Source organism: Setaria viridis, chromosome 2 (assembly GCF_005286985.2).
Source record: "Setaria viridis chromosome 2, Setaria_viridis_v4.0, whole genome shotgun sequence".
Lineage (NCBI taxonomy): Eukaryota > Viridiplantae > Streptophyta > Magnoliopsida > Poales > Poaceae > Setaria > Setaria viridis.
Window position 1 is genome coordinate 22,061,266 of NC_048264.2, and position 26,583 is coordinate 22,087,848.

The following is a 26,583-nucleotide window of genomic DNA, read 5'->3' on the forward strand; positions in this document are numbered from 1 at the left end:
ATAGCTTGTTCATCGGCCGACAAGTATAGTTTGAATGGCTTGTCAGCCAGCGGCGGAACCAACACTGGCGGTGAGACCAGGTACTGCTTAATGTCATCCAACGCCTTTTGTTGTTCCTCACCCCACACGAATTCCTGGTCGGGTTTTAATTTCAACAAAGGGCTGAAGACTTGAATACGTCCGGACAAGTTGGATATAAACCTTCGGATGAAGTTAACCTTGCCGATTAGGGACTGTAGCTCAGTTTTATTCTGCGGGGCTACAACTTTATTGATGGCAGCTATAATCTTCCGGTTGATTTCTATTCTGCGCTCATGGACCATGAATCCCAGAAATTATCCAGCAAAAATGCCAAAGGCACATTTGTTAGGATTCATTTTTAACCCATGCTTCCTCATGCATTCCAATACTTTTCGCAAATCGGCCAGATGCTCTCGATGCCCCCTTGACTTGACCATGACATCGTCGATGTAGATCTCCACCAGAGCACCAATAAGCTTGTGGAATATATAATTCATAGCCCATTAATATGTAGCCCCAGCGTTCTTCAAGCCAAAAGTTATTACCACCCACTCAAACAAACCAAGATGGCCTGGACATCTGAAAGCTGTCTTCGAAATATCTTCTTTTGCCATCAATATTTCATTATACCCAGCATTACCGTCCATGAAGCTGATGATTTTATGTCCCACGGCAACGTCTATTAAAACATCAGCCGTCGGCATCGGGTATCCATCCATCGGTGTAGCCTGATTAAGATTCCTGAAATCAATGCACACATGCAGTTTCCCATTTTTCTTGTATACGGGCACAATATTGGAAATCCACTCAGCATAGTGGCACTGTCGAATAAATCCTGCTTCAATCAATCTTGTAATCTCGGCCTTTATATCAAGTAGAATTTTAGGGTTACACCATCGTGCAAGCTGCTGATACGGCCGATACCCTAGTTTTATAGGCAACCGGTGTTCAACAATGGACCGGTCTAGACCAGGCATCTTATGGTATTCCAAGGCGAAACAATCTTTAAATTCTTTTAACAAACTCGTTAATTCAAGCTTATACTCGGGGTCTAGACTAGCACTAATATACGTTGGCCTTGGCTTGCTACCGTCTCCTAGGTCCACCATCTCCAATGAATCAGCCAACATAAATCCATGCCCAAGCTTCCCGTCTTCTCGGATGAACTGATCCATTTAGTCTGATTCTTCAGAGCCGACTGCTTGGATCGGCTATAGACCAAAATCGGGCACCTTCATGAAATCGGTGTCCCACGTCCTACCAGATATGCATCTGACGTGCTCGCAGCTCCACTGTTGCGTGTCGGCCGCGGCAACGCTGTAGGCGGAATCGGTAGTGACTATCTCAATGTTGTCGCCGACCCACTAGACGAGGCACTAGTGCATTGTAGATGGGATGCAGCAGTTTGCGTGGATCCAATCTCGCCCGAGCAACATGTTATAGGACCCTTTGCCATTAATAACAAAGAAAGTAGTGGGTAAGGTCTTACTGCCGATGGTGAGGTCGATGCGGAGTGCTCCTCGGGCTGGGGACACGTTGCCTTCAAAATCCTTGAGCATCATGTCCGTCTTGGTTAGATCTTCATCACCTTTGCCCAATTTCTGGAACATAGCATTCGGCATGATGTTGACCGCAGTGCCTCCATCCACCAGTAGCTTGGCGACTGGCCATCCGTTGACGTGTCCTTTGAGGAACAGAGCTTTGAGATGTTGGCGTTTTTCATCCTCGGGTTTTTCAAAAGTGGCTGTCATTGGCTCCAAAGCCAATTGTGCCATTTGCTCTTCTCTTTCTGTTGCGTCGTCCCGATCGGCAGGAGCCATGAACTCCATCGGCAAGATGAACACCATGTTGACGTCAGTTGCCGACCCATGATTGTCGTCTTCTTCGCCGGTTTTTCTTCTAGGGCGCCAGACTCATGACCTGCCCCCTTTCTTATCTATCTTCTGCCTCTGTTCTTCTTCCTGTTGTTCCCATTGGTGCAAACGCTGGACTCTTCATTTCTGGGATTTAGTCAAACCGTCTGGGCACCATCTGAGGTTCACTGGTTTACCCGGCGGTTTTGCACGCTCCCAGTCTGGCTCTCATCCTAGGGGGTTTTCATCCGAGACTCTGGCATCGGCCATCTTCTCCAGCCGATCATGTACGCTGGACCTGCCCCCAAGTCGATCATGCTAGTCAACTCTGCCCCCCAGCCGATCACGCACTGAAACGTGCCAATCTTCTTGTTTGCGCCTGTATCTGCTGATCGGCTCTAGTCCTCGATCCCTGGAGCGTGACCTCTTGAATAGGCGACCGCTGCGATACTGATCATTGCACTCAGGGCAATTATCGACCGATGGTAACCTAAGGTTGTTCTTCCAGCAGTCGATGAAGAACGGGCACCGCCAGCGATCTTCGTGTCGGCGCATCATCTCCTCACGGCATCTCGAACTTTCTTGCTTCCGCTGATACTTGCTGAGTAAGTCTTGGAAGGTGACAGGCCTACGTGACCTCTCTAATTTTTTGCCCTCGTTTTCGATCCATCCTTTTCCTTTGACATCTTCGACCGTGGCCTGATTTCTAGGGTCCACAGTGCCACTCCTCCTGGCTGATTCTGATGTCAGCACCTTGGTTTGGAGCGCGTTTCTTCCTGCATCGACCATATTAGCGGGGAAAGGATGCTGATCGATCTTCATCAGTTTTACTGGCTTTGTCAAAACTTTGAACTTGAGTCTCCCTTGTTCAATGGCCGATTGTATCTGCTGTCGGAAGATCTTGCACTCGTTCATGTCGTGGGATGTGGCATTGTGCCACTTGCAATATTTCATCTTTTTGAGCTGCTCAGCTGATGGAATCATGTGGTAAGGTGAAAGCTTGATCTGCCCTTCTTGAAGAAGCAAATCGAAGATTTTGTCAGCCTTTGACGTGTTAAAACCGAATGTTTCTGGTTCTTTCTTTCCAAACGGGCACGATATCGGCTTTTTCCCTTTTCCCCACTCTGCTAGACCGATTTTCACCTCTTCCTCTGATTTGGACTCTTCTAGATATGCCACCTTCTTCTGAAAATTCCTTCGTTGGTCGAAAGGGCGCACCTCCTGGCCAGACAACTGGTGGACGATCTGACTTAAGCTTTCGAACTCCTGGGAGGCGTACTTCTCTTTGATGTGTGGCAAGAGACCTTGGAAGGCGATATCGGCCAGCTGGGCATCGGTCAGGACCAGGGTGTAGCACTTGTTCCTGATCTCTCTGAACCTCTGTACATAACTGGTCACTAGTTCGTCGCTCCTCTGCTTGACGCTGGTCAGATCTGAGAGCTTCATCTCGTGAACTCCCGTGTAGAAGTATTTATGGAATTGTTTCTCCAAATCAGCCTAAGTAACGATGGAATTGGGCGCCAGTGTAGTGAACCACTGGAAGGCCGATCCGGATAGGGATGACGAGAAAACCGTACTCGTAGAGCATCTTGCGTGGCGGCTTCCCCGCACTGAATAATGAATCTATTCATGTGCTCTACTGTTGACGTGTCATCCAGTCCCGAGAATTTGGTGAAATCGGGGACCTTATACCGATACGGAAACGGCAACAGGTCGTAGGTAGGTGGGTATGGTGTCTTGTACGTGTAGGTTTGTACTTTTGGTTTCAACCCAAACTGATCTTGAATTACTTCCGATATTCTTGCGGTCCAATCCACCTGGTGCTGATGTATGACCAGTTGAGGAATCGGTACATGTTGCTGGACCAGCGGTGCCATGGCTGGGTGATGGATCAGAGTGTGCTGCAGATTTTGTGGTTGGGCAGTCGGCTGAGTAGCCAATGGTTGATGGCGTAGGGGGTCTGCCGCTCCGTCGTATAGTATCATCGGTGTTGCACCCCTTAGCATTTATGCAGTGTCTGCCCCCTGCCAATTTCTAACGTGACCGGCTGATATTGTGGGACCATTGACCGGATGGCCAATTGGAAAGATTCTTGGACTGGAGAGCTCCCGTAATTGGTTGACGGATCCAGTCCGACCGTCGTCGCTGGTATTCCCCACGGCGTCGAGTTTGAGAGCGACGGTTGTACGGAGGAAATTTGAGCAGGCTGAGATGTCGCTTGCGATTGGTAGGATGGTGCACCATTGTATCCCAGGGGTATCGAAGCGTTGTACCCTCCATGTTGCATTGGTATCGGCTGAGGAGCCGAGTGAGACGCGCTTAGCACCGCTGAGAAGCCTCTGATTGGAGCTATGATGGGTGGGACGTAAGCTGGTCCCTGATACCCCTGAGCTACGCCGCTAACCAAGGAACTGATGACAGCATTGTATACCGTGTTGGTCATTACTATGGACTGGTCGATCATAGCCTGGTAAATAGAATGTTGAATCATGTCAGATATCTTCCCCGAGTCCTCAGCGATGGTGATGTGGCGAGACGTTGGAAGAGGAGCTTTCTTGACGATCTCCCCGCTTCTGGTACGACTAAAGGATTGCAAGCATGTCTTCCTGTATTCTTCTAGATGTCTTGCCACTTCTTCCTTCTGGTCATCCTTGAGATCTGCTTCAGTAATTTCGATGACGTTGTCTTCAGAGACTTCGGCAGCCTTCGACATGTTGGATGTTGTTTGGTCCCATCGGGCGTGCCAAAAGTGTGTTGGCGCTGAAAATCGGCCGATGATCCTCAGCGTCGGACATACGACCCAAAAGAATCTGCTTAACTCTTGTTCGGGTTATCGTACCAGTGCGGTTCGCGCGGCGTGCAGTCAATCTGACCTGTTGATTGACAAGGAAATAAAAATATTAAATTCCAAGGGTTCCGATTGGCTAAAGTTTTGATCTGTCTTTAAAAGCCTATCGACGAATCGTGCCGATTTACTGTAGAGGTGACCAGCTATAAAACAGCCGATACCGTGTAGCGATTGTAAAGAAAAGCTATTAGAGCAAACTAAACAACGCTAGAAAAACAACACTTGGGATAGATCTAATCGGCTGTATAATAACAAAGAATGAAAGCAATAAAAGCCGACAGTTCGTATCTCAAGCTGGATAACTAGTGATAAAAACTAAAATAACAGGTAGAACCTACGATTCTAGTTGATATCGATAACTGGTGAATAAATCTAAATGAAACAACAGCGATGCGCCCGAAGTTAAAGCTTAGATATTACTCGGTAAGCGGAACTTACAGAATCGGCCGGAGATCATGTCGATGCAGCCCCGCCAACCCGTATGAACTCGTGAAAGAAAAAAGTATTTTGGCGAAGTCGCCGACTTGAAAGTAAAGTATGAGAAAAAAGTAGATTGGTTGTATTGATTGATGTGTTGTTTTTACAAACCTTTAGAGGTGGCTATTTATAGCCTGTTACAACTGATTTTCTAACCGACTAGGATCTATCTCTAATTTTAAATGATAACAAATATTTACAAACACAACTCGTATCGGAGTTGGTTATCATATCCCGACAGGCCAATCTCCTTCTTCAGCTGATCTTTTCTCTAGCCCACCTTAGACCCATACTGGCCAAGCCACTCCAGCTCCTAATCGGCCAACCTTTACCGATCCCTTTTGTCAATCGGCCGAAACACTGTAGCTTTAATCGGCCGATTCCCAACTGTAGCTTTTAGCCCGCCGCATCAGCCCGTCTTTCTCGTTCTTTGACGTCGATTCAAACATGTGTCAAAATCCGGCGTCAACAACTAGTTAGATTCAACTAGACGAGTTCTACTCATATTGCTACGAGTACATTTCCTAATCCTCGACTAGTTCCTGTCTTGCCACATAGACTACGCCGTCTTGCGCCATAGACTCCATGTCAAATTCATCTCAGTATCCAGCCCCATATTTAGAATTGTCCAAACCTTCTAGTGAGCCCATAGATGTATGTACAACAACTTGGTCGCATCCAACCTTTTTCAGATACCCACTGCTTGCAGCAAGTTATCCTTGTTACGAAACCTACTGCCGTCGTGAAGATTGGACCATCCAAAGGACCTTTGTTGTAACAGTCCATATCACCATCCATGTGATCAAGCAACCTATCATTGAAATTCCATTCAATTCACCATTGCTCTTGATCACTTGTATCATTGTTGTAATCTTGATCAATCCTCATGAAATTTTCAACTTTCTTTGATTATACAAGCAAACAACCAATGAGACCATACAATTTTATTCCCATCTTGATCTCTTTCACTCAATTCAACATTCGCTTGTCATTTCTTTACTTTTGCGTGCTTCATATGACATGAGCTTGACTTTGTCATTTCTAATAAAATCCTGCTAAAGCTCAATAAGCTCATTAGTCATTTAATTGCTTTTGTCATTCAATCACCAAAACTCATAAGGAGCCTAGATGCTTCTTTCACATACACACACTCACTCTTATGAATATGCGCGCACAAATCTTATCCCTATGAGCACATGCAAGAAATTGAGCCAACAAATATTGAGATCGACAAAATCACCATAGGCGTCTCGCAGTCAATAGGCACGTGGAGTACCACTGAAAGAGTAGCACCGTTAATTTCTAAAACAAATCCATAAAATACAAACACACATGAGTTGAGGATTCAAACTTTCGTGAGTAAATTACACGACAAGAAACCTAACCAGAGCTATATGTTTGCGGGAATCACTTCACTGCGTAGTTGCATTGAAAAAATAAAGATAAACATGGCGCGTTTGAGCATCATCTTGTTTCGAGTGCGTGGCCACTTGGTCAGTCAGTCTCGCTCCTGTTTTTGCCCCCAACAAAGTTGTTTTGGTGGCTAGACGTGAGAATGCAGATGCATCACGTGTTTGATGTATGGGGTGAAGATAGAACCATTTTGTTGGACTTTTTTAATCTCTTCAGACTATTTTACAATAAGTCAATAATCATCCAATAAAATCTGGGAGCTGAGGAAACCAACCCTCGGTTCGTATTTTGATCAGCTGGCTATTCTTGGGCCTGCAATGCAATCCGGTGCCGTTGTAGTTGAATTTGGGCGTTTGAGTTGCTGCTTGGTGGTTACAATTATTTTACATACATCGTTTTCTTCTTCGAACAATATTTTTCATACATCGTTGATATGGATCAGAGCTGGGATCGAGAAATCCCCAAATTTCTGTATGAGCACACATTATGGCTCTCCGCATCTTTTGATCGATGTCTGTTCTTGCAGAGGACGCTATGTTATTAGGAAAATTACAAAGGAATTCATCAGTGTCAGATGAATATAACTACTGTACTGCTGCGGTTTGCTACTCTGGTTCTTCGAACTAAAGTTTAGTCGGTATCACATCGAATATTCGGAGATTAATTAGAAGGACTAAATATGAGTTAATTATAAAACTAATTGCACAAATGGAGGCTAAACAGCGAGACGAATCTATTAAGCCTAATTAATTCATCATTAGCAAGTAGCAGCACATTGTCAAATCATAACTTAATAGATTCGTCTCGCCGTTTAGCTTCCATCTGTGTAATGGATTTTATAAGTAATCTATGTTTAATACTCCTAATTAGTATTCTAATTAGTATCTAAACATTCGATGTGACAGGTGCTAAAAATAAGCAGATGTAACCAAACAGCCCTCAATTATTTTGAGGCACGGGATATCGTCATTGTACAAATTTTCTTTTATTGCCTCCGATCCTTTCCTTCGACAAACACTACATCTTCCTCCCCCAGAAAACAAAGAACCGAAAAGAAAACGCTGCTGCTACTCAGCCTGCACTAGAAATGAAATCACCATCGCCTACTATAAGCACTTGTGTAACAGCCCTGCGTTCCCTTCCATGAACTCCACCCCAACTCTGCCCTCTGCACCCACCTGACAAACCCTGTACATACTCACACTGATGATGCTCAGCTGCTCGCTGCTAGCATCCACATCCTGCTTCGCAGAGTTGAAGCCTTCATCAAGCCTCATCTTGGCCTGAATCCAACAAATTAACCTCCACGTTCTTGCCACCTTCAACCCGATCTCCAGATTAACTTGCACGAACAATAGTGTCTTTCAGGCTCCTAGATTTACATTATGGTGCATCCAGGATCCTGTTCTTGCTGCGGGTAAGCAGGGTAGGAGTAGACGGGGTAGGACGGCATCGCGTTGTACTGCTGGTAGGCAGGGTACGAGACGGGCGCCATCGCCTGGTACTGCCCGTAGCCACCGCCGCCGCCCTTGCCGCCGCTCTCCTTACCCTCCTTTCCTTCCTTTCCCTCCTTGCCGCCACCGTACATCATGACACCCCCGTAGCCGTAGCCGTATCCGTCCCCCTTCTTCTTGTCATCGCCGGAGCTGACGCTGAGCAGCTCCGCGTAGCCGAGGCTGCGCCGGAGCATCGTCGTTAGCGTGATCGGGTCCACGCCGTCGCCGACCACGATGATCTTGTCGCCCTCCATCGTGGCGGATGTCACACCTGCGGGATTCAGTGATAACTTGCTTGTCAGGAATCAGAATTAATAATAACAGAGTTGATCATGTTTAATATACCTTGAGCCTAATTAAAACAGAGCTGCTAATCTAATTGCTGTGATTGGTTGATCTTGATATTACCATTCATGCCAACGGCAGCCTTGAAGGCCTTCCTTTTCTTCCTCTCGTCATCCAGGGGCAACTTGAGCACAATCTTTTGCTGCAGCGACAAAGAACAACCCCAAACAAAATCAGAACAAAGACATTCATCCATCAGACACAAAAATCAAGCAATGAAAACGACAAGGATCAGGAACCAACCTTGCCCATCTTTCTCCTGTCCTGGCCGTACAACAGTACTGGACTGTACTTGGAGTTAAAGAGGATCTCGTGCGATTGGTGATGCAAGACGACCCGAGCTGCTGCAAGCTCTTGTGAGTTATGAGAGAGAGGAGATATTGTCACCCTATTTATAGCCAGGCATGGAGGCAGTGAGGGAGAGGAAGCAGCAAAGAAGGCTCCAGAGAGAGAAACAAGGCTAAGCAAAATGGAACAAAACAAGGAGCCAATCAATCAGCAAACAGTGCAGGGCTAATGAAATGTGTGAATAATCCACGAGTCGCACTGTGCCAAATGCCCAGCTCATGCCGAAGCTGGCTAGGCACTCGTGGAAGCTCAACACCAGCGAGTGGCTGGTAGGGTCTGGTCGGCGGTGGTGTGGCAGAAGTTTCCACACATTTGATTATAGCTGATTTGAACACAACACAACACGGGTCAAGTCGCTCTCTCCTTCCATATTTTATTGCTTCTCTCTCTCTCTCGCTCTCTCTCGCTTTCCCAATTTTTCTTCTCTCTCTAAGCTTTTTTCTTTTTGGGAAAGGTCTCTCGCTAAGCTGATTGCACAAAGATTTTTTGGGGCTACCGTTGCACCATAATTTATCAATTAGCTGGGTTAAGCTTATTGTAAGTGGGACATAGCTGTTATCTCATCACGGAATTTTTAGGAGTTAGCAATTAGCATCATCATTATACTAACTATTTGATATCCAGGAAATAACTAGGAAACTCGTACGAGAAATGAGACTTACGAAATGATTTAAACCGATTGCTGGCGAGTGGTATGCAATTCTTTTTCTGTTACGTTGGAGTATCTTTTAGCTGTTGTGTGCTGTCTGCTGTTGGTGATGGATTTGGATGCTCTGTCGTCCCGTTCACAGGTACTAGTAGTACTGAAAGAGATGGGCATGAAAACAACCGAAAATTTGAAATCATGGCGTTTGAAGCTGAGGCATTTGGAGCTTCCCTTTCGGCGCGATCTTGACCATTTCTGATACGTGACATTTCCATATCAAAGTTGTATGTTTGACCAAAACAAAAAGGTTTCCTGTCAAAAGCCGAAGATATATGGCCGAAAACAGTTTGGGCATGCTCCTCATTTTTCCATACCAACAATATTGGTAATATATAATCCTGCTGCTATGGGTTATTTATATTATTATTTCTCAATTTTTGAAAGCTTGCATTGACTGGGATCTCGTTCAAATGAAAATATGACGTGTGATTGGGGGGAAATGACGAACACCATGATACAACATATAGTTACAGTTAGAACGGGAGATTTTAACAATTGGTGTCATTGATAGCTCAGACAATGTTATAATATTCAGAATTTAGCCGAAGTTCGGAGTCAACTAGAAAGAACAAAGATGTGTATGCCGGTACCTAGACCATATGTCTCATTAAAAATTTAAGCACTACTTCACTATCAAAGTACTCTTCATCATTGGCTAACCTTTTCTAAGAACAATTATTGGAGGGACGGAACCCCCCCCCCCCCCCCCCCCCCCCCCCGAAGATGTTAAATATGTTATTGTAACATCACTGCTAAGTTCTAAGCAAACGAGTCAGTGGAAGTTTCGCATGACTTGCTCAGTCTGCTTAAACAATATCAGCAAGAGATACGGGATGCGGTAAGATACAAAAAAAAACCTCAAGATAGTTAATTATGAAGTAGTAAGCCTAAGTGATATCATCTGTAACCGATCGGTACGGTTTTTTACTGAATAGTTTTGATCTTGTTGGACAAAAGCAAAAGTTTCCAAACATGAAGATCCAAAAATAAGGTTACTGTCCAAGATGGCGCTCAACGATGATGTTTACGTGTCATCTAATAGATTAATTAGTATAGTTATCCAGTTGATAGCTATTGATTAGATTTTAAAAAAAGTTCACTTTAATGTCACTTAGCGCAGACGAATCAGCGACAGAAAAGATCAGTGTCCCCTAGGTAGCGCGCTTGTTTGATATTTTGTTCCTCTAGCCGTCACATTATTATTCCTACGTTTTCCCAATTTCATATGATGTTGACCTAGTAGAAAAAAGATTTTACTGCACTATGCTGTTTGCTTTGACGTCAATTACACAATTACTATCCAAGGCCTAGAGTTTCACTATTCCTGTATAAATTGTTGTCACCCTCGGTCGGGCCTGCAAATTTGTTTAGCTGTAGAAACCTATTCCAGAGATTGTAGCAACAAATAAACTTACTATTCCTGCAACAATCTAACATACAAACTAACTCAGAAACCTCTTTCAGATATTGTAGCAACAAACTTACTGTTCCTGCAAAAATTTTAACATACAAACTAAAACTGCCACATTGTCCATCACGGCCCATAATTTGATTCCTCGAGGTGCTGCAAGCATTTTTGTCGTGTGAAGCCATTGTCAAAATCAGACGTACGGTTGCCCACATGACCACACATGGTCCATATGGGTCCATGATATTGCTTCTTGCCCCGTCTCGTCCAGCCGGCCTAGCTCGGTGGCTACCATGCAGGCCTGCAGATGTGGAGCGCCCATAGTGGACGGGTCCGGAAGATGAGGAGACCCATCATGCGTTTTGGTGGTTTATCTTCTCCATCAGACCATGAGCCACGGGAACGTCGAGAGAGCAGCCGATCGATGTGATCGAGGGCCAACAACAACATGTATGTTCGGCACGAGCTAGCTACCTCGCCTAACAAAACAATTGAACCTCGTGTGTGTGGAGGACTAGCTACATTGTTCTAGATCATTAGTGGAAAACTAATCTGTAGTTCCGGTTGGTAAGGCTCGTATCTCTCGAATATATAACCCGAACTAATCATTCGGAACGAAGCAAAGTGTAGCTCAAAAGCATGTATACATAAAAAATCTCTCCATTCTTCCTTATTTAAAAAAACTCAATTTTCTCTATCTATAAAGCATAAAATAAAACATAATAACAATAAATAAAGGGAGGATGAAGTAACTAACCTTTACAACACTTTGGATGAGTGAAATCCCCACAAAATTGAGGATAAAAATTGGACAGCACCTCCCTAAGCTTGCTTGGTCGCTATGGAGAAGGAGCCCGAGCTCTTGGTCTGAGTGGCTTGGGCTCGGGCTTAGGCTCGGGGAGGAGGAAGTTGATTTTTATAGGGGTTTAGTCCCGGTTGGTAACAACAACCGGGACTAAAGATCACCATTTAGTCCCAGTCCCGGTTCGGCCTACCAACCGGGACTAAATGCCTCACCAAATTCCCTCGTCGTTCCTAGCCATTACAACCAGGACTAAATGCCTCACCAAATTCCCTCGTCGTTCCTAGCCATTACAACCAGGACTAAATGCCTCACCAAATTCCATCGTCGTTCCTAGCCATTACAACCAAGACTAAAGGGCGCTCTTTAGTCCCGGTTGCTATTACTAACCGGGACTAAAGAGCTCCTGTCGGAGGTGACCGTTTGAGCCTGGCAAAACTCCTTTAGTCCCGAGTCCAAAAACGATCGAGACTTTTATAGCTAGATGGAAGGGCGAATCTCTACTAGAGGATGTTGCTAGTTTAATTTGTACACCTTCTAGCTCCCCTACAGGACAAACCAGGCCATGTTTAGTTCCTTCAAAATCCCAACTTTGGCACTATGCAAAAAGAAGATTCCCCATCACATCAAACTTGCGGTACATGCATGGAGTACTGAATGTAGAGGAAATCAAAAACTAATTGCACAGTTTTGTTGTACTTTGCGAGATGAATCTTTTGAGCCTAATTAGTCAATATTTGGACAATAATTCACAAATACAAACGAAATACTACAGTTGCGCTACAGTATTTTTGGTTGTCCAAAGTTGGGCAACTAAACAAGGCCCCAAACTAGTCCCAAACTAGTCCGTACATCACCCACAAGTGCAATGATACAAATGTACTTTCGCACACCCAAAGAGTCATGATACTAAGACAGATCTTTTTTTTTCTTCCTCAAGTAGTCGAATTGCTTGTAGCAAATTGTGGATGCTACGACGCTCGAAGGAATATACAGGTTTCTTTATGGGTTCAAAATAATTACCATCTTACGCGCACCAAAATTTAAACTTAAGAACATATCTTAATGAAAAAAATACATGACATTAGTTTCAACCTTTCGCGTGTGCTTTGCAGAATCGGTATATACTGTGCCAGAGTGACAAATAGGTACTCCATTCCGAATTGTAGGTTATTTTAGCTTTTTTATGTTCATAAATATTATTATGCATCTAGATATAGTGTATATCTAGGTGCATAATAATATCTATAAATTTAGAAAAGTCAAAACAATCTTCAATTTGGAACGGAGGGAGTAGTAAGTTTATTAACACTCGACCAATATAGGGTAGAAATGAACTTTGGACCGAGTTAGAGTTTGGACAAAATGAATCAAGTGCTAACTTCAGAATTTAAACGAAAGACAAATTGCCCTAGAATATACTCCCTTCGTTCCAAATTGTAGAATATACTCCCTTCGTTTCAAATTTTAGGTTGTTTTGGCTTTTCTAGATTCATAGATATTATTATGCATCAAAACATACTATATGCATAGTAAAAATCAAAACGACCTACAATTTGGAACGGAAGGAGTATATAGTTTGGACGACGACATGCTCTAGAATATGGCACAACTATAAGAAATTAGAACAAAGAGCCACCGTACGTGCCGAGATCGATGTTGTCTCTGATAATAAAATGCAGAAATCATTAACCAAAAACCATACGGGGAGAGCTTTGCGTCATTGCGTGGAGCTTCAGTGGGTTCCAAAAGTTGCTTTCTTGCGTAGCAAGGTTGTTGGACGGCGTTTTGACAATGCACACCAAAGACGATCAATGTTGTTGACGCTATAGGTTTTGTGCCTAGGGGTGCAGATTGCAGGCCACACGCATATTCTTCACGAGCAAGAATCTGATTGATGATGTACTGTAGCTACAGTTACCCTGCCTTTAGAGTGCACGGAAGCGATACAACGAATACCGATTATTTTTCACGTCAACGTGGTTTCTATTTGCCAACAGTTGGGGTCCTGCTGGAGTCTTCGAATGCTTTATGTGGTGCGATTTTAATGGTTGCATATTGTTGCATGAATGTTGACATGATGTGTCTTAATTACACCGAACACGCCATGTGTACCCTAAACGATGAGCAATATACACAAGACATACTATATTAAAGAAATTGAAGCACCGAGGAAGGTCGCATTCAGGAGGGATCCGCCGTGGCCCAACAAAGTGCCTTACAAAGACAATAGATGATAAATATCAATGGGCTGAAAAAACTAGAGCAAAGACGAAAACAGAAAAAAAAAAGATAGAAACAGTGGTTTTTATTGATTGATCGATACATTCAACCAGCGTGCACCCCTTCCACAATTTATTAGACGGCTGCTGTACATCTCCTCAAGAATTAGAATTCCAACTATATATTCTCCATAGTTACGTAAGTCATCGTGCATACCAAGCTATCAAATCATCTACTCCCTCCATCCCAAATTATAGTTCGTTTTAGATTTTCTAAATTCATATATTTTGCTATGCACATAGATTATCTATGATAGATATACGCTATATCTAATTGTATAGCAAAAGCTATGAACCTAAAAAAGTTAAAATAACCTATAATTTATGTGGAGGGAGTACAGTAGAAAACAAGCTCTAAAGACTATCTTTAGAGTTTAGATGACAAATTAACTAGTGCTCAATTCAAACTACCAACTATTCTCCCTAGTTACGAAGAACTTAATCTTCTATGCATCCTTTGATTGTCATTTTTTAAAAAAAAATCATATCTATAAACGCAACAAAATGACATGATGTTTAATTTATGCTAAATCCTTTGCCACCTGTGTAATGGATCGTTTTCGGGAACGCCAAAAACAAAAACAAGATTCTTATAAAATGAACATGGGCCGAAACTGACAAATGAAGCAAACAAAAGGAACCTTTGGTCCACCAACACAAAATATATAAAAGGATAAAAGAAACAACGATATTCAAGACGACATCCTAATTTAGACTGAGCGTAGGTGCAAAGTGGTACACGGTTATCCGAATTCGTATCAGCTAAAATATGTTATAGGGATATTCGAATCCGCATTCATTTCTGATGTGCTACCTTATGTGGACACATCTGAATTCATTTATTCATTATCCGAATTTGTATTCGTATTCGAAATAAACGTGGACGTGGATCGAATATAGCATAACACCTCTCTAAACCATAAATAAAAATATTATTTTAATTTACTTTGAAACTTATATATTTGTTTGTGTAAATTACTTCACATAATTTATTTCGGTATTGTAAAATATTTTTGTGCTTTATTTGTTTATTAATATTATTAATTAATATTATTTATTTAAATTTTTGTTTAAGGATAACTTAGGATGATTTTTTTTCTTCCAAAATTACCGATAAGATGAATGTAAACATGCTAATTTCTATCACCCAAATTAAATGGATATTCGAATAGAAATTCAAGCTATCAATAAGATGAATGTTTAACTTTCTAATTGCTATCACCCAAATTAAATGGATATTCGAATAGAAATTCGAATTTGAGATACCCAAAGCTGAATTCGCATTGGACAACATCCAAATCCTAACTCGTATTTGAATAAAAACATGATAAAAAAAAGTGCTATCAGAGTCCGAATCCATGCAAATCCGATCTGATTTGCATCCCTACTTGGCGCTGAGTCACTGAGGCCACTCCAAGACGGACACAAAACACGGCCCAATACCAGCTCAATACCCCAAAGAAAAGGCAGTCTGAAAAACACTAAAAAGAAGCAGCGAACGACCTGGCCCAATACCAAGCTCGGCCCGACTTACGCCCAATATGACGGGTCTTCGCACTGATTGATTTAATGAGCTCGAAATAAATGTTTTTCGTCGGTTCAGTCTGATTCGTAAAAACTCATACCTAGATCACGTTGCAATTTGGGAATAATCAAGGGGTGTACCCCTTGCTAAACTTTAGCAGCTAAAATTTAGCAAAGTTTAGCAATAAATTTGCCAAACACTCTTGCTAAACTTTGTTAAACTATGGTTGCTAACCTTTAGCTCTTTAGCAACTTGTTGATTGCTAAATCTTGTTAAACTTTGAGCTGGACACCCTTTGTCCCTCATTATTGCTTGTCTGGACCCCCTCCCTCTCCCCCCTCGTATTAAATAAGGGCAGACAGGTCTTTCTACACCTCATTAAATGTTGTTTAGCCTATAGATCCAAACAGCTATAACTAAAGTTTAGCGACTCAAGTTTAGCAAAGTTTAGCTGCTAAAGTTTAACGAACGAATCCAAACATGTCCTAAATCATGATTCAAGGCTACATCGTGGTGCATGCTACTTTTACTTCTATCTTTTTTTAATAATTCTAGAGGGTGTACATTCTCTGTAGCCCCTTCTCCACGAATTAACTTGAAAACAGTGTAAACCCAGAAAAAAATTTGTCACCGAGGCCTTTTGGCCTGAGTCCTCGGTACTCCCAGCCAACGGCTCTTTTCTTTTCCGTGCAGTCGTGCAGCTGATGGTTGCCTTTTGACCTGAGGTCAGAGGTCTGCCGACAAGCAGCTTCGCCTCCATTTACGCAGTGTACGGTGTACCTGTAATCTTTTACCAAATTGCCCTTTCCCCCTTGCGAAGCTTCAGGGGGTGTTTGGATGCGGGTACTAAACTTTAGGAGGGGTCACATCGGATGTTCGGATGCTAATTAGGAGGACTAAACATGAGCTAATTATAAAACTAACTGCAGAACCCCTATACTAATTCGCGAGACGAATCTATTAAGCCTAATTAATCCATCATTAGCAAATGGTTACTGTAGCACCACATTGTCAAATCATGGACTAATTAGGCTTAATAGATTCGTCTCGCGAATTAGACTCCATCTGTGTAATTAGTTTTGTAATTAGACTATATTTAATACTCCTAATTAATATCCAAACATCCGATGTGACGGGTACTAAAATTTATGGGGGTGTATCCAAACACCCCCTCAAGCTCACACTAGCTAGCTCCCCACCTCACAGCATCATCAGCTCACTCTCTTTCCATCCTCTTCTCGGTTGTCCAACCAACTCCCCAATCCCACCCCAAAGATCCCATTTTGATCCCCAGAAGCCCCTCCCAATCCGCCAAAGATCGCCGATTCGGAAACCCCCCGCAATGGCCGTCCGAGGCGCCACGCTGCTTGCCGCCATCCTCCTGGTAGCCCTCTGCGCCGGGCTGCCGGCCGACGCCGCGATCGGGGTGAACTGGGGCACCCTGTCCTCGCACCGCGCGCCGCCGGGCGTGGTGGTGGACCTGATGCGCGCGAACCGGATCAGCAAGGTGAAGCTCTTCGACGCCGACCCGGGCGTGCTGCGCGCGCTCGCCGGCAGCGGCATCCAGGTCATGGTCGGCGTCACCAACGGCGAGCTCGCGAGCATCGCAGGGTCGCAGGCGGCCGCCGACGCCTGGGTCGCGCAGAACGTGTCGCGCTACGTCGGCCGCGGCGTCGTCGACATCCGGTGAGCTCCCCAGTCCTTTTTCTGGATCTGTAGCGCTGCAGCATTGTAGTACACTAGCCTTTTGATTCTTGCTTCCAAATTCTTGGTGGTTGGTTGGGCCATCTTGGATTTATGTAGTCGATTTACTTGAGTTAGGTATTTAAGGTTGTATCACTTTTTAGCTTTTAGTGGAGTATGTTCGCTTTTGTTGTGAGCTCCTTTGATTGTTGTGGAGCCGAAGATGAACCTTTTGTATGCTTCTTATTTCGTGGATATGAAGATCAGCTTTTTAGGTGATTCCTATTTGAAATAGACATGAAGATGAACCATGTTTCAGATGTAATGCTTTGGCCTATTTAGTTTTTGTGGAATGTTTTTTCCTCGTATTGGAGGCTATTGCTGATTGGTTTGGTGCGAAAGTGAGAGATCTGGTTTCATTTGTTTTATTCCTTGGATTTATGCTACCAATTTATATGTTTAGATGGTATTTGTTGATGGCCCAATAATTTATCATAGGATTTGATTTAGGACATCTCTCTTCTATTTAAGCATTCTTTCTGATTGTCTTTTGTCAATACTTCCCTTAGAAACATATGGTGTTGCTGAGTTTAATAAAAAATAGAAGTGTCTACTTCATGCTGTAGAGTATGTCAACGGCAACATTGTATTTCATGTTGTTGATTGATGTCCCTGAGCTGCTATTTTCTAAGCAAGCCATCACTGAATCGCTATTCATATCTCATAACTTTAACAACATAAAAGAAAATTTGAAATTGTGATCTTTGAGTCACCTAAGTCAAATCATGTTCTACATTATTTACACGAAGTGAAACCGACTATTTTAATCAGTATTTGTCAATACCAGTGATAGATTAAAATCATTTTATCATGGTTAATGGTTTGTTCTGGGAGCATTGCAGTATGTACTGCTCAATGAAACGTATAGTTAATTTGGGTTAATGCTAACAGCTAGCGAGTGATTAGTTTTTGTGCGCTCTTTACAAAGTTACTTTTACTTGCAATAATAAATGAGCTGTGCGCAGTCAGGATTGACTCCTAAATGGTATGTTCTGTTCATAGCTAACACGCTGCATTTTTTACAGATATATTGCTGTGGGCAATGAGCCTTTCCTGACAAGCTACCAGGGTCAGTTCCAATCATATATCATTCCAGCAATGACAAATATTCAGCAATCACTTGTGAAAGCTAATCTTGCTAGCTACGTAAAGCAAGTAGTCCCCTGTAATGCAGATGCATACGAGAGTGCTTCTGTTCCATCCCAAGGAGTATTCAGGACAGAATTGACTCAGATTATGACCCAGCTGGCCGCTTTTTTGAGTTCTAGTGGGGCCCCATTCGTTGTCAACATCTACCCGTTCCTCAGTCTTTACCAAAATTCAGATTTCCCACAAGATTATGCCTTCTTTGAGGGATCTACTCACCCACTAGTAGATGGACCCAATGTATACTATAATGCATTTGATGGGAACTTTGACACATTAGTTTCTGCTCTCGGTAAAATCGGCTACGGGAACCTACCAATCGCAATTGGTGAGATAGGTTGGCCAACTGAGGGAGCACCAAGTGCAAACTTAACTGCAGCCAGGGCTTTCAATCAAGGGCTTATCAATCGTATTACAAGCAGCAAGGGAACTCCACTCCGACCTGGTGTCCCTCCAGCTGATGTCTATCTTTTCAGCCTCCTCGATGAAGAGCAGAAGAGCATACTTCCAGGAAACTTTGAGCGACATTGGGGGATCTTCTCCTTTGATGGACAAGCCAAGTACCCCTTGAATCTTGGGCTCGGCAATTCTGTACTGAAGAATGCTAAAGAGGTTCCTTACCTTCCATCACGGTGGTGTGTGGCAAACCCTGCTCGAAATCTCGATAGCGTTTCTGATCACATGAAGCTTGCTTGCAGCATGGCTGATTGCACCACTCTGTACTATGGAGGTTCATGCTACGGCATTGGTCAGAAGGGCAATGTTTCATACGCTTTCAACAGCTACTATCAGCAGCAGAAACAGGACCCAAAGAGCTGCGATTTTGATGGGCTTGGGATGATAACCTACCTAGACCCATCAATGGGCGAATGCCGCTTTCTTGTTGGAGTTGATGACAGTAAGAGCTCTGCAGTCGCCTCTTGTGGTAGTGGATACTGCGGGTTCTGTTGTGGACTGTGGGTGTTAGCTTTCTGGGTGTTCATGTACCTTAGACTGATGGGTTCGGCCTGACGGCAAAACTGATCTGTTGGGGGCGCGATGCTAGTGCCCATTTTAGATAGAATGTATTGTTGACTTTTAGATCTAGGGAAGGAAGGCACTGTCGCCATATATGATTACTAGATTATTGTGAGATTAGGAAAGGACACGCTCGAAGCATATATATGAAATTTAATTTATTGTTGAAACACCTTCTCTGCAACTATGGTCTATGTTCACCATCAATTAGAGAAGCTCTCCCTTCTGGTGTACCACCTCAAGGAACCACGAGATGTTTTATTGGCAGCTTGCACCATGCATCACATGTTCACATATGAGCAATAGGGGTACAACTACGACATCCCAGTTGAGTTTATTTGATGTCATCATGTCGTTCATGATCTATGAACATCGAACAGGCGTCAGGAATTCAAGATTTTCGTCCATCGTCCTTGGGGCGGACAGCAGTTGTCGCCGCAGCAGGCGTGGCCGCAGGTCAACGTCGGCTGCTGAACCAGCCAGCAGCACTGGCACGCTGAAATGAAATGGATCCAAGACCAGGATCAGGAAAAGGCCATGGGCTGATGCCAACATGCCAACAGCAGAACAACATGACTGATGACCTAACTAATTGCAAGGCTGCCAGTTACCCTACTGATGAGAACAACGAAACAGCATCTTGGTAGCATGTCAAGGTTCCATGAACGCCAAGAAATGAATACTGTAATAGCGAGGAAAGTAATTTTCGCGACTCACGCAGTGAAGCTGTCACCGTTGTGATGAAGAACGCAAGCAGCATCAGCCATGCCGCAAGGGCGAGGACAGTGTTCGTCTTTATACCTCCTAATCTGTTGAATCTCCAGATTTCTTGGTGTGAACAGCAAAGATGGTAATGTGCTATGTATATATAGGGTCCAGTTACGCAATTGTGATTTGCCACAGCTGGAATTTGCGATAAGATGCGCCGCTTTACTGGACTTGGACTGATCAGACATTGTAGTTGTTGGACTGTTGACATCATCTAGATCAGTCAGTGTTGACTCTTGAGATAAGATGGTTTTGATAAACCTTTTCTACTTGACATTCAGCTTCTTCGGGTCTAATTTTGTTTGTACCGTAACTAGTTTCAACCAGTTACATAAGCTTAGCAAGAACAAGATTGAATGTCGCAGGAAACAACAAATCTGAATTTTTGTACTGTCTGAGATATATGGATCAGATTTTAAATTTAGCAACTTGAATCGGCCAGAATTTACCCATAACCCATAACCGGCCTAAACTTTGAAGTACTGGTACCTGACTGTATTTCTGAATTTTTTGTCCTGAATTTCCTCGAGTTTTCTTAACAATCATTTTACCTGTACTTACCAGTAAACTCAGTTGCCAGCAAAATTGGCAAAAATGTACTAGAAAGAAAAAAGTGGGTCAAAGTTGACAAAAGAATTACAATAATTTCGTCGGATGAGTTCAAGACGATCATATTACTGATCTTTTAATTTTTTGTATAATCGAACTAAATAGATCATGGACCCTGTAACAAATCACGAAAATTCTAGTAAATTATATGCTTTTTAGGGGAATTTCTGTTAGGTGCCACGCCACGCCCATAAGCTGACCCAAAGATGGCAACAATGAAATGGCATTCAAAGACTGCAACGACCCAACATTTCAATTTTCAATTGAAGATGAATAGGCAAATAGCACCCATCCTACTACATAATCACTAAAGAAGATCCATCTTTAGCATTTGCAACGGCTTTCAGTATCACTCACATTTCCACATTTGGATAAAACAGCTAGATGGGAACATAATCATGGGGCACAAAGCAACAGAATAACTGGCTCAATATTTGTATTTCAGTTGGCATTCCTGCAGTTACAGTTTAATCACTTCCAGTAATCAGTCACATTTCTATTCATTAGCTAAAAACATGGAATCCATATAGGGCATATATACAGTGAACACAACTCAATACAGCTATCCAAAAAAGGAGGAATTATTCACATGACTCGGTCAGCAACCATTGTGCAATATATATTTGTGTGGCAGTTGGAACCTTGTTAGAGAAAGTGCCCAGCATCTTTCATGGTCTTAGTAAGACTGGAACACCATTTTCAAGAAGCAAAAATCATGTGCTGTATGTGAGTCCCAGGGTCTCATGTAATCCGTATGAGCAGAACCACCATGAAAAACATGCAGGTCATCACAAAAAGCAGAAGCCACTGGAAACATGTTGTCTTGGAGGTCAATGAATACACTTCCACTGCACGTGCATTAGCATGACTGGTGCCTGCCAAGCTATGCTCCACAACCCTCTCTGTTGAATCAAGTATCTGCAGCATCAGTATATGAACGTTCAGGATAAGCATTCAACAAACTAAAACATACAAGAAGCTACACAGAGTTTGTGTCCTTCGATGAAACATAAACTTGTACTGCAGTGATCTTGATGCAACTCTACAATGCCATATTATTGACAGCCAGGATCCTAACATTTACTTATATGAATTATATAGAACTATGCAAAAACTACAACTGAATTATTGACCAAAGTTCCAAATTGAGTACATTAACAATGCATTATTCCTTAAAGTTTATATTTCTACAATGAGTACACTAACAATGCTGATGTAAGGGCACAAAAACAGTTACAATAAATCGTATCATAGAATGGCATCCAGGAAACAGTACAAGAATGTTGAATGGTTTGCATGTTTGCCAAGTTTTATCAGGTGAGTAGGTGGCAGAAACAAATGGCATGGAATTTCAAAAAAGGCCTACCTTCTCAGTCTCCTGCACAGATTGGTTCATTAAAAGACTGGTCTCCTTCAGTTGGCGAGCTAATTCAACCATTTCATCGGTAAAACCTTCTTGCAGATTTCTGCATATATAGAGGTGTCACAAAGAAAAAATGTCAATTCAGTGTTAAATAAGTAACATCCAAACTAGACAGCCTATGCAGCATTGTTACACTTGAGAACAGTAGAAAGGATTGAAAATGATTCATGACACACAAGTAGGCAAAAAAAAAAAGAATGCCAAGTCATCAGACTAATATGGCAAAAGGGCCAGGTAAATGAGAGGCCATGGGTAACAACCAAGAAAATAAGGCAATATTAAATGTACCTATGTTTTTCAATCTGAGCTTGGGCGTCTGCATCCAATCTAATAGGTGCTCCAACATCTCTTTCTTTTTCGCTGACAGTTTCTCTAGCCTCTACTTGAGCACTGCTTCGTCACAATTCACAAAAAATGAGCTTGATCTAGCACCGAGAGAAAAGGTAGATTACCAATTTGCACATGCAAGGCAATATAGTTAACTTACGTTAATCTCCTCTTCAATCCTGAGGATAGGGCTATTGGACTTCTTACATGTTCCACTTCGGAAGAGTATTCTTCTTGTATCTCATTAAGTGCATCATCTGGCTGAACCGTAAAAATATAGTATTTAGAAAGTGCTAATGTTTGTGCAATCAGATCTAAATGGCGGAGCATCTACATTTCGAAAAAAGAGTAAAATGCACGACGGTTTCAAAAGTGGTATGAAGGCCAGAACAACTCTAAAGTCCAAAGGAATCCATCCATTTATAGCCCATCAAATAGCCAGCTTTTGAAAAATACCAGAACATATAATTGTAAAATCTCGAAAAGATGTATTTCATACAAAAGTGAAGACTGATAGGATAAACAAAAAGCATACCACTTTGGAAGCAAGCCTTGCAGCAAGTTCTTCAATCTTGTCAGAATACTCATTCAATTTGACTTTTGAAACACTGAATTAAGAGGAATGCATTCTCAACAGATGTGAAAAACAATAACATAAACGATGATCAAAATAGCAGATGCAAAACTCTCTACACTGGAGGCCAGATCAGTAAAAATCAGTATTTGGAAGAAAATGAGAATCAGTTTGGTGAGCTAAAAGCATGTTATCTATTAAATGAAATTGATTGAAACATACAATTCTAGAGTTGATAGAAATCTCTTATCTTTGTATAGTGAGTAAGCATAATCGAGTAACAACAAGTACTTTGCAAACATAAAACCTATTTAAGATTTAATAATGAAGGTAACAAACTATGAGTTTGGAAGAAGTAGCCCCTTATTTTGGCATGCATAGAATGAACACGACTAAAACTTTACAGTGGACTATTGACTAATGGATTGCACTAGAATAAAATTATTAATTAGTTATTCATTATTCAACTGTGTCCACGGAGTCCTTGCTTAAAATACTAGCATGAAGGACCCTGAGACATCAGTCATCAGCACAATTTATTTATTCTGGAATACACCATGAGTGAACGTAAGAAACCAGTTCATTTGTTAAAAATATACTGCATTGGTTAGATGAATCTCTTTCTTTTTTTAAAAAAAATGATTGGTTAGATGAATCTGTACAAAATAAAAGATGGATTGACAGACAGCTAATTCTAACACTGGACATCAGGTAATACTAGTCTGGTCATAAATTATAGGCAGTCTATACTATATTCTATTTATTGTCCTAAAATGTGTCAGCTGCAATATTATTGTCCACACAAAACTCATATATACCTTGATATCCCTTCTGATGTAGTTTCTGCTGCCAGCTGCTCTAACAGTTCCCGGGATGTGGTGACATACTGCAATTTAGGGCTACAGATGCTAAGAGAACAATCAAGTCGAATATCATAGAAAGGATACTCATCGTGTCTCGTAAGTTAAAAATGAACTAGTCATTGGTATTGTTAGGAATCAGCAAATAATCCAAGAATGCAAAAATGATTCCCCCCCTAGAATATTCACTTCATTTCCCTAATTATTGCATAAACCTAAAAACGTCATCTAGATTGTAACTTTCTGATTATGCTGCACTAGATGCAGACCAAAAGTTCCGACTGCAATGCAATATAGAGAAATAAGTGTAACAGTTCATTTTTGCCATTCAAGACTAAGACCCTGTTTGTTTGAGCTTCCTGGCAGCTTCTCAGCGTGAAAAGCCAGAAGCTCAAAAAAACAGCAAACTTCTCGTGCAGCTTCCGAAAAGCCAGAAGCTTGAAAAAGCTGAGTTTATATGGGAAGCTGAAAAGCTTAGTTTAACGAGATTTTTGTAGCTTTTTTAGCCCAAAAAGCTAAGGGCCTGTTTGTTTGAGCTGCAGCTTTTGAGCTTTTCTGAAAAGTTGCTGCTGGGTTTTTGCTTCTAGAAAGCCAACACCAGCTTTTAGAAAATGTGTTTAGCTTTCTGAGCTCAAAAAACTACGAAAAGCTCATAAAACTGAGCTTTCCAACTTTCCATATAAACTCAGCTTTTCAGGGCTTCCAACTTTTCCGAAGCTACACGAGAAGATCGTTGTTTGCTTGAGCTTCTGACTTTTCACGCTGAGAAACTGCCAGGAAGCTCAAACAAACAGGGCCTAAACACATCTTCTAAAAGCTAGTGTTGGCTTTTTAGAACCAAAATGCCAGCAGCAGCTTTTCAAAAAAGCTCAAAAACTGCAGCTCAAACAAACAGGCCCTAAACTAGCTGAATGGAAAAGGCCAAGGGATCCAATTGTATGACATAAGCTTGTTACAAATCTAAGGGATCCCTGTGCTTACATGGATGAGCTTAGCCTGGTTCTCCTGCCGTGGAGCAGAGTCGAGCAACCTTAGCAGATTCACTTGAGTCCTGCTGATCCCCATCGCGGGATACCTGGAAAAACATAGCCGACAGTTAACCAATATATATTTGGCTTGCACAGGAACATTATCAACAAAGAAATCGCAGTTCAAGAATAACCTCGCCGGGTAAGACAATGTACTAACAAAACAAAGCTTCTTTCCCCATTTTCCTAATGAGAAATACAGTACTTTTCCTAGCCTATTTCATCCCATTAAAAAGAATCCGCAGGTACGGCCAAAACCCACGGCGAGTTAGGCGTTTGGAATCTAGGATCCGAGCGATTGAATGAAAGCCTAATGCTGCGGGAATTTGGGATCTCGGCTCAGATGGAGAACATGTGGGCGCAGAAAGGAAAGATCCAACCTTAGAATGGATGACAAGCGAAGCAGGGCTTGGCACTGTCGATGAAGACGACGGGGTCGAGCTCCGGATTCAACCCGCGCGCACGGCAGGCGTATCCCGACGATGCGGTGGGAGCCGGGGGCGTCAATCGGGCCTCTTGGGAGACCGCGGCGGGGGACAGAAGGGGGGAGCAAGGAGAGCGGTGAGCCGGTGACGGCGCAACCCGGACCGCAACGAGTTCTTCTTGCCCCCTGGATCAGGAGTTGCGTGGCTGCATGACGTAGCGCTCCGACGTGGACATGCCCCCCAACCTTTACAAATTGCAAGGTCCCATTCCCAAATGGCCAAATCCCAACTTCCTGTTCTGCAATATATAGATGCATGTAGCATGATGAATCTGTATATTTCTTTTTGGCTGTTGTAGAACTATAAACCGCAGTTTTTGTTGGATATATAATAAATGGGGCCTTTGTTTTGTCAGAAAACATAACATATGAAAAATCTGGCTTTGTCATGAGTGGTCTGAGGCATCTGCGAGCTTTTCAAGTTTCAGTTTCTTGGCTAATGGACTATGGAGATGATAACAATGCCAGCAGGTGCGAATCATACTGCGATCAGGTCTAATAATTCCAAAGAGGCCTCACTGAACATTTTTTTTAAAACTACGACAAAGTATGAAGAACCAATTCAATTTCTTATTAAAGACCATGTTCAATATTTTTGTGGAACCTACTACAACAACTTGCTATGTCCATTTCAGATGTGTCCTTATGCTTAACATTTTTATACATTTTTCAAAAGTGTATTTTTCTTGTTGAAATAGTACAATCAAACACTTCTAGTTGATTTTATTATAAAAATATTCATTGATGTTGGATCTTATTTTATCACATTGATAGTTATTTAAAATAAGAATTAAGTTGTTTTGAAAGGAGATTGTCATTTTAAAAGAAAAGTACATATACAAAATTTGAAAGTACCTCGGATCTGAGTCTCATTTTTCTTCCGTCTTGCGGGGGAGCTGGGACGAAGCGGGCTAAGCCCAGGAGAATGTTGAAGCGGGCCTAAATGTTTTAAGAGAATATATATAATGGGAGTTTTTCCTATGCAATAACAATTTATAAAACTAAGAAAAACAGAATTTAAACATGAATAAATTCAGAGAATTCGGATAATACATTCTCATAAAAAAATATTATGCAGTA

General features: G+C 42.3%; 3 protein-coding genes and 1 long non-coding RNA gene across 6 annotated transcripts; 1 reads left to right on the forward strand and 3 right to left on the reverse strand.

Moving 5' to 3' along the window:
* Positions 1-7,581: 7,581 nt before the first annotated feature.
* Positions 7,582-8,969, reverse strand: LOC117842476 (uncharacterized). The gene is made up of 3 exons (XM_034722942.2): positions 8,697-8,969; positions 8,517-8,595; positions 7,582-8,379 (listed from the first exon to the last, which is right to left on the reverse strand). Exons 1-3 carry the CDS (start codon positions 8,703-8,705, stop codon positions 7,991-7,993), a joined length of 477 nt encoding a protein of 158 aa, XP_034578833.1. The 5' UTR covers positions 8,706-8,969; the 3' UTR covers positions 7,582-7,990.
* Positions 8,970-16,711: 7,742 nt separating this feature from the next.
* LOC117844520 (glucan endo-1,3-beta-glucosidase 5) lies at positions 16,712-19,600 on the forward strand. The gene is made up of 2 exons (XM_034725214.2): positions 16,712-17,210; positions 18,293-19,600. Exons 1-2 carry the CDS (start codon positions 16,867-16,869, stop codon positions 19,422-19,424), a joined length of 1,476 nt encoding a protein of 491 aa, XP_034581105.1. The 5' UTR covers positions 16,712-16,866; the 3' UTR covers positions 19,425-19,600.
* Positions 19,601-19,637: 37 nt separating this feature from the next.
* On the reverse strand, positions 19,638-20,285 carry LOC140222054 (uncharacterized). Its single transcript, XR_011897606.1, has 2 exons — positions 20,148-20,285; positions 19,638-19,926 (listed from the first exon to the last, which is right to left on the reverse strand). It is a non-coding gene; the product is annotated as an uncharacterized lncRNA (long non-coding RNA).
* Positions 20,286-21,219: 934 nt separating this feature from the next.
* On the reverse strand, positions 21,220-25,697 carry LOC117844521 (uncharacterized). 3 transcript variants are annotated; one of them, XM_034725216.2, is made up of 8 exons: positions 25,400-25,697; positions 24,973-25,066; positions 23,950-24,017; positions 23,093-23,165; positions 22,718-22,818; positions 22,519-22,620; positions 22,174-22,273; positions 21,220-21,709 (listed from the first exon to the last, which is right to left on the reverse strand). In XM_034725216.2, exons 2-8 carry the CDS (start codon positions 25,054-25,056, stop codon positions 21,638-21,640), a joined length of 600 nt encoding a protein of 199 aa, XP_034581107.1. In that variant the 5' UTR covers positions 25,057-25,066; positions 25,400-25,697; the 3' UTR covers positions 21,220-21,637. The 3 variants fall into 3 exon arrangements, with proteins under 3 accessions (XP_034581107.1, XP_034581106.1, XP_034581108.1); XM_034725215.2 differs by having other exon boundaries at positions 21,220-21,725; positions 25,400-25,687; XM_034725217.2 differs by having other exon boundaries at positions 21,220-21,725; positions 24,973-25,686.
* Positions 25,698-26,583: the final 886 nt, after the last annotated feature.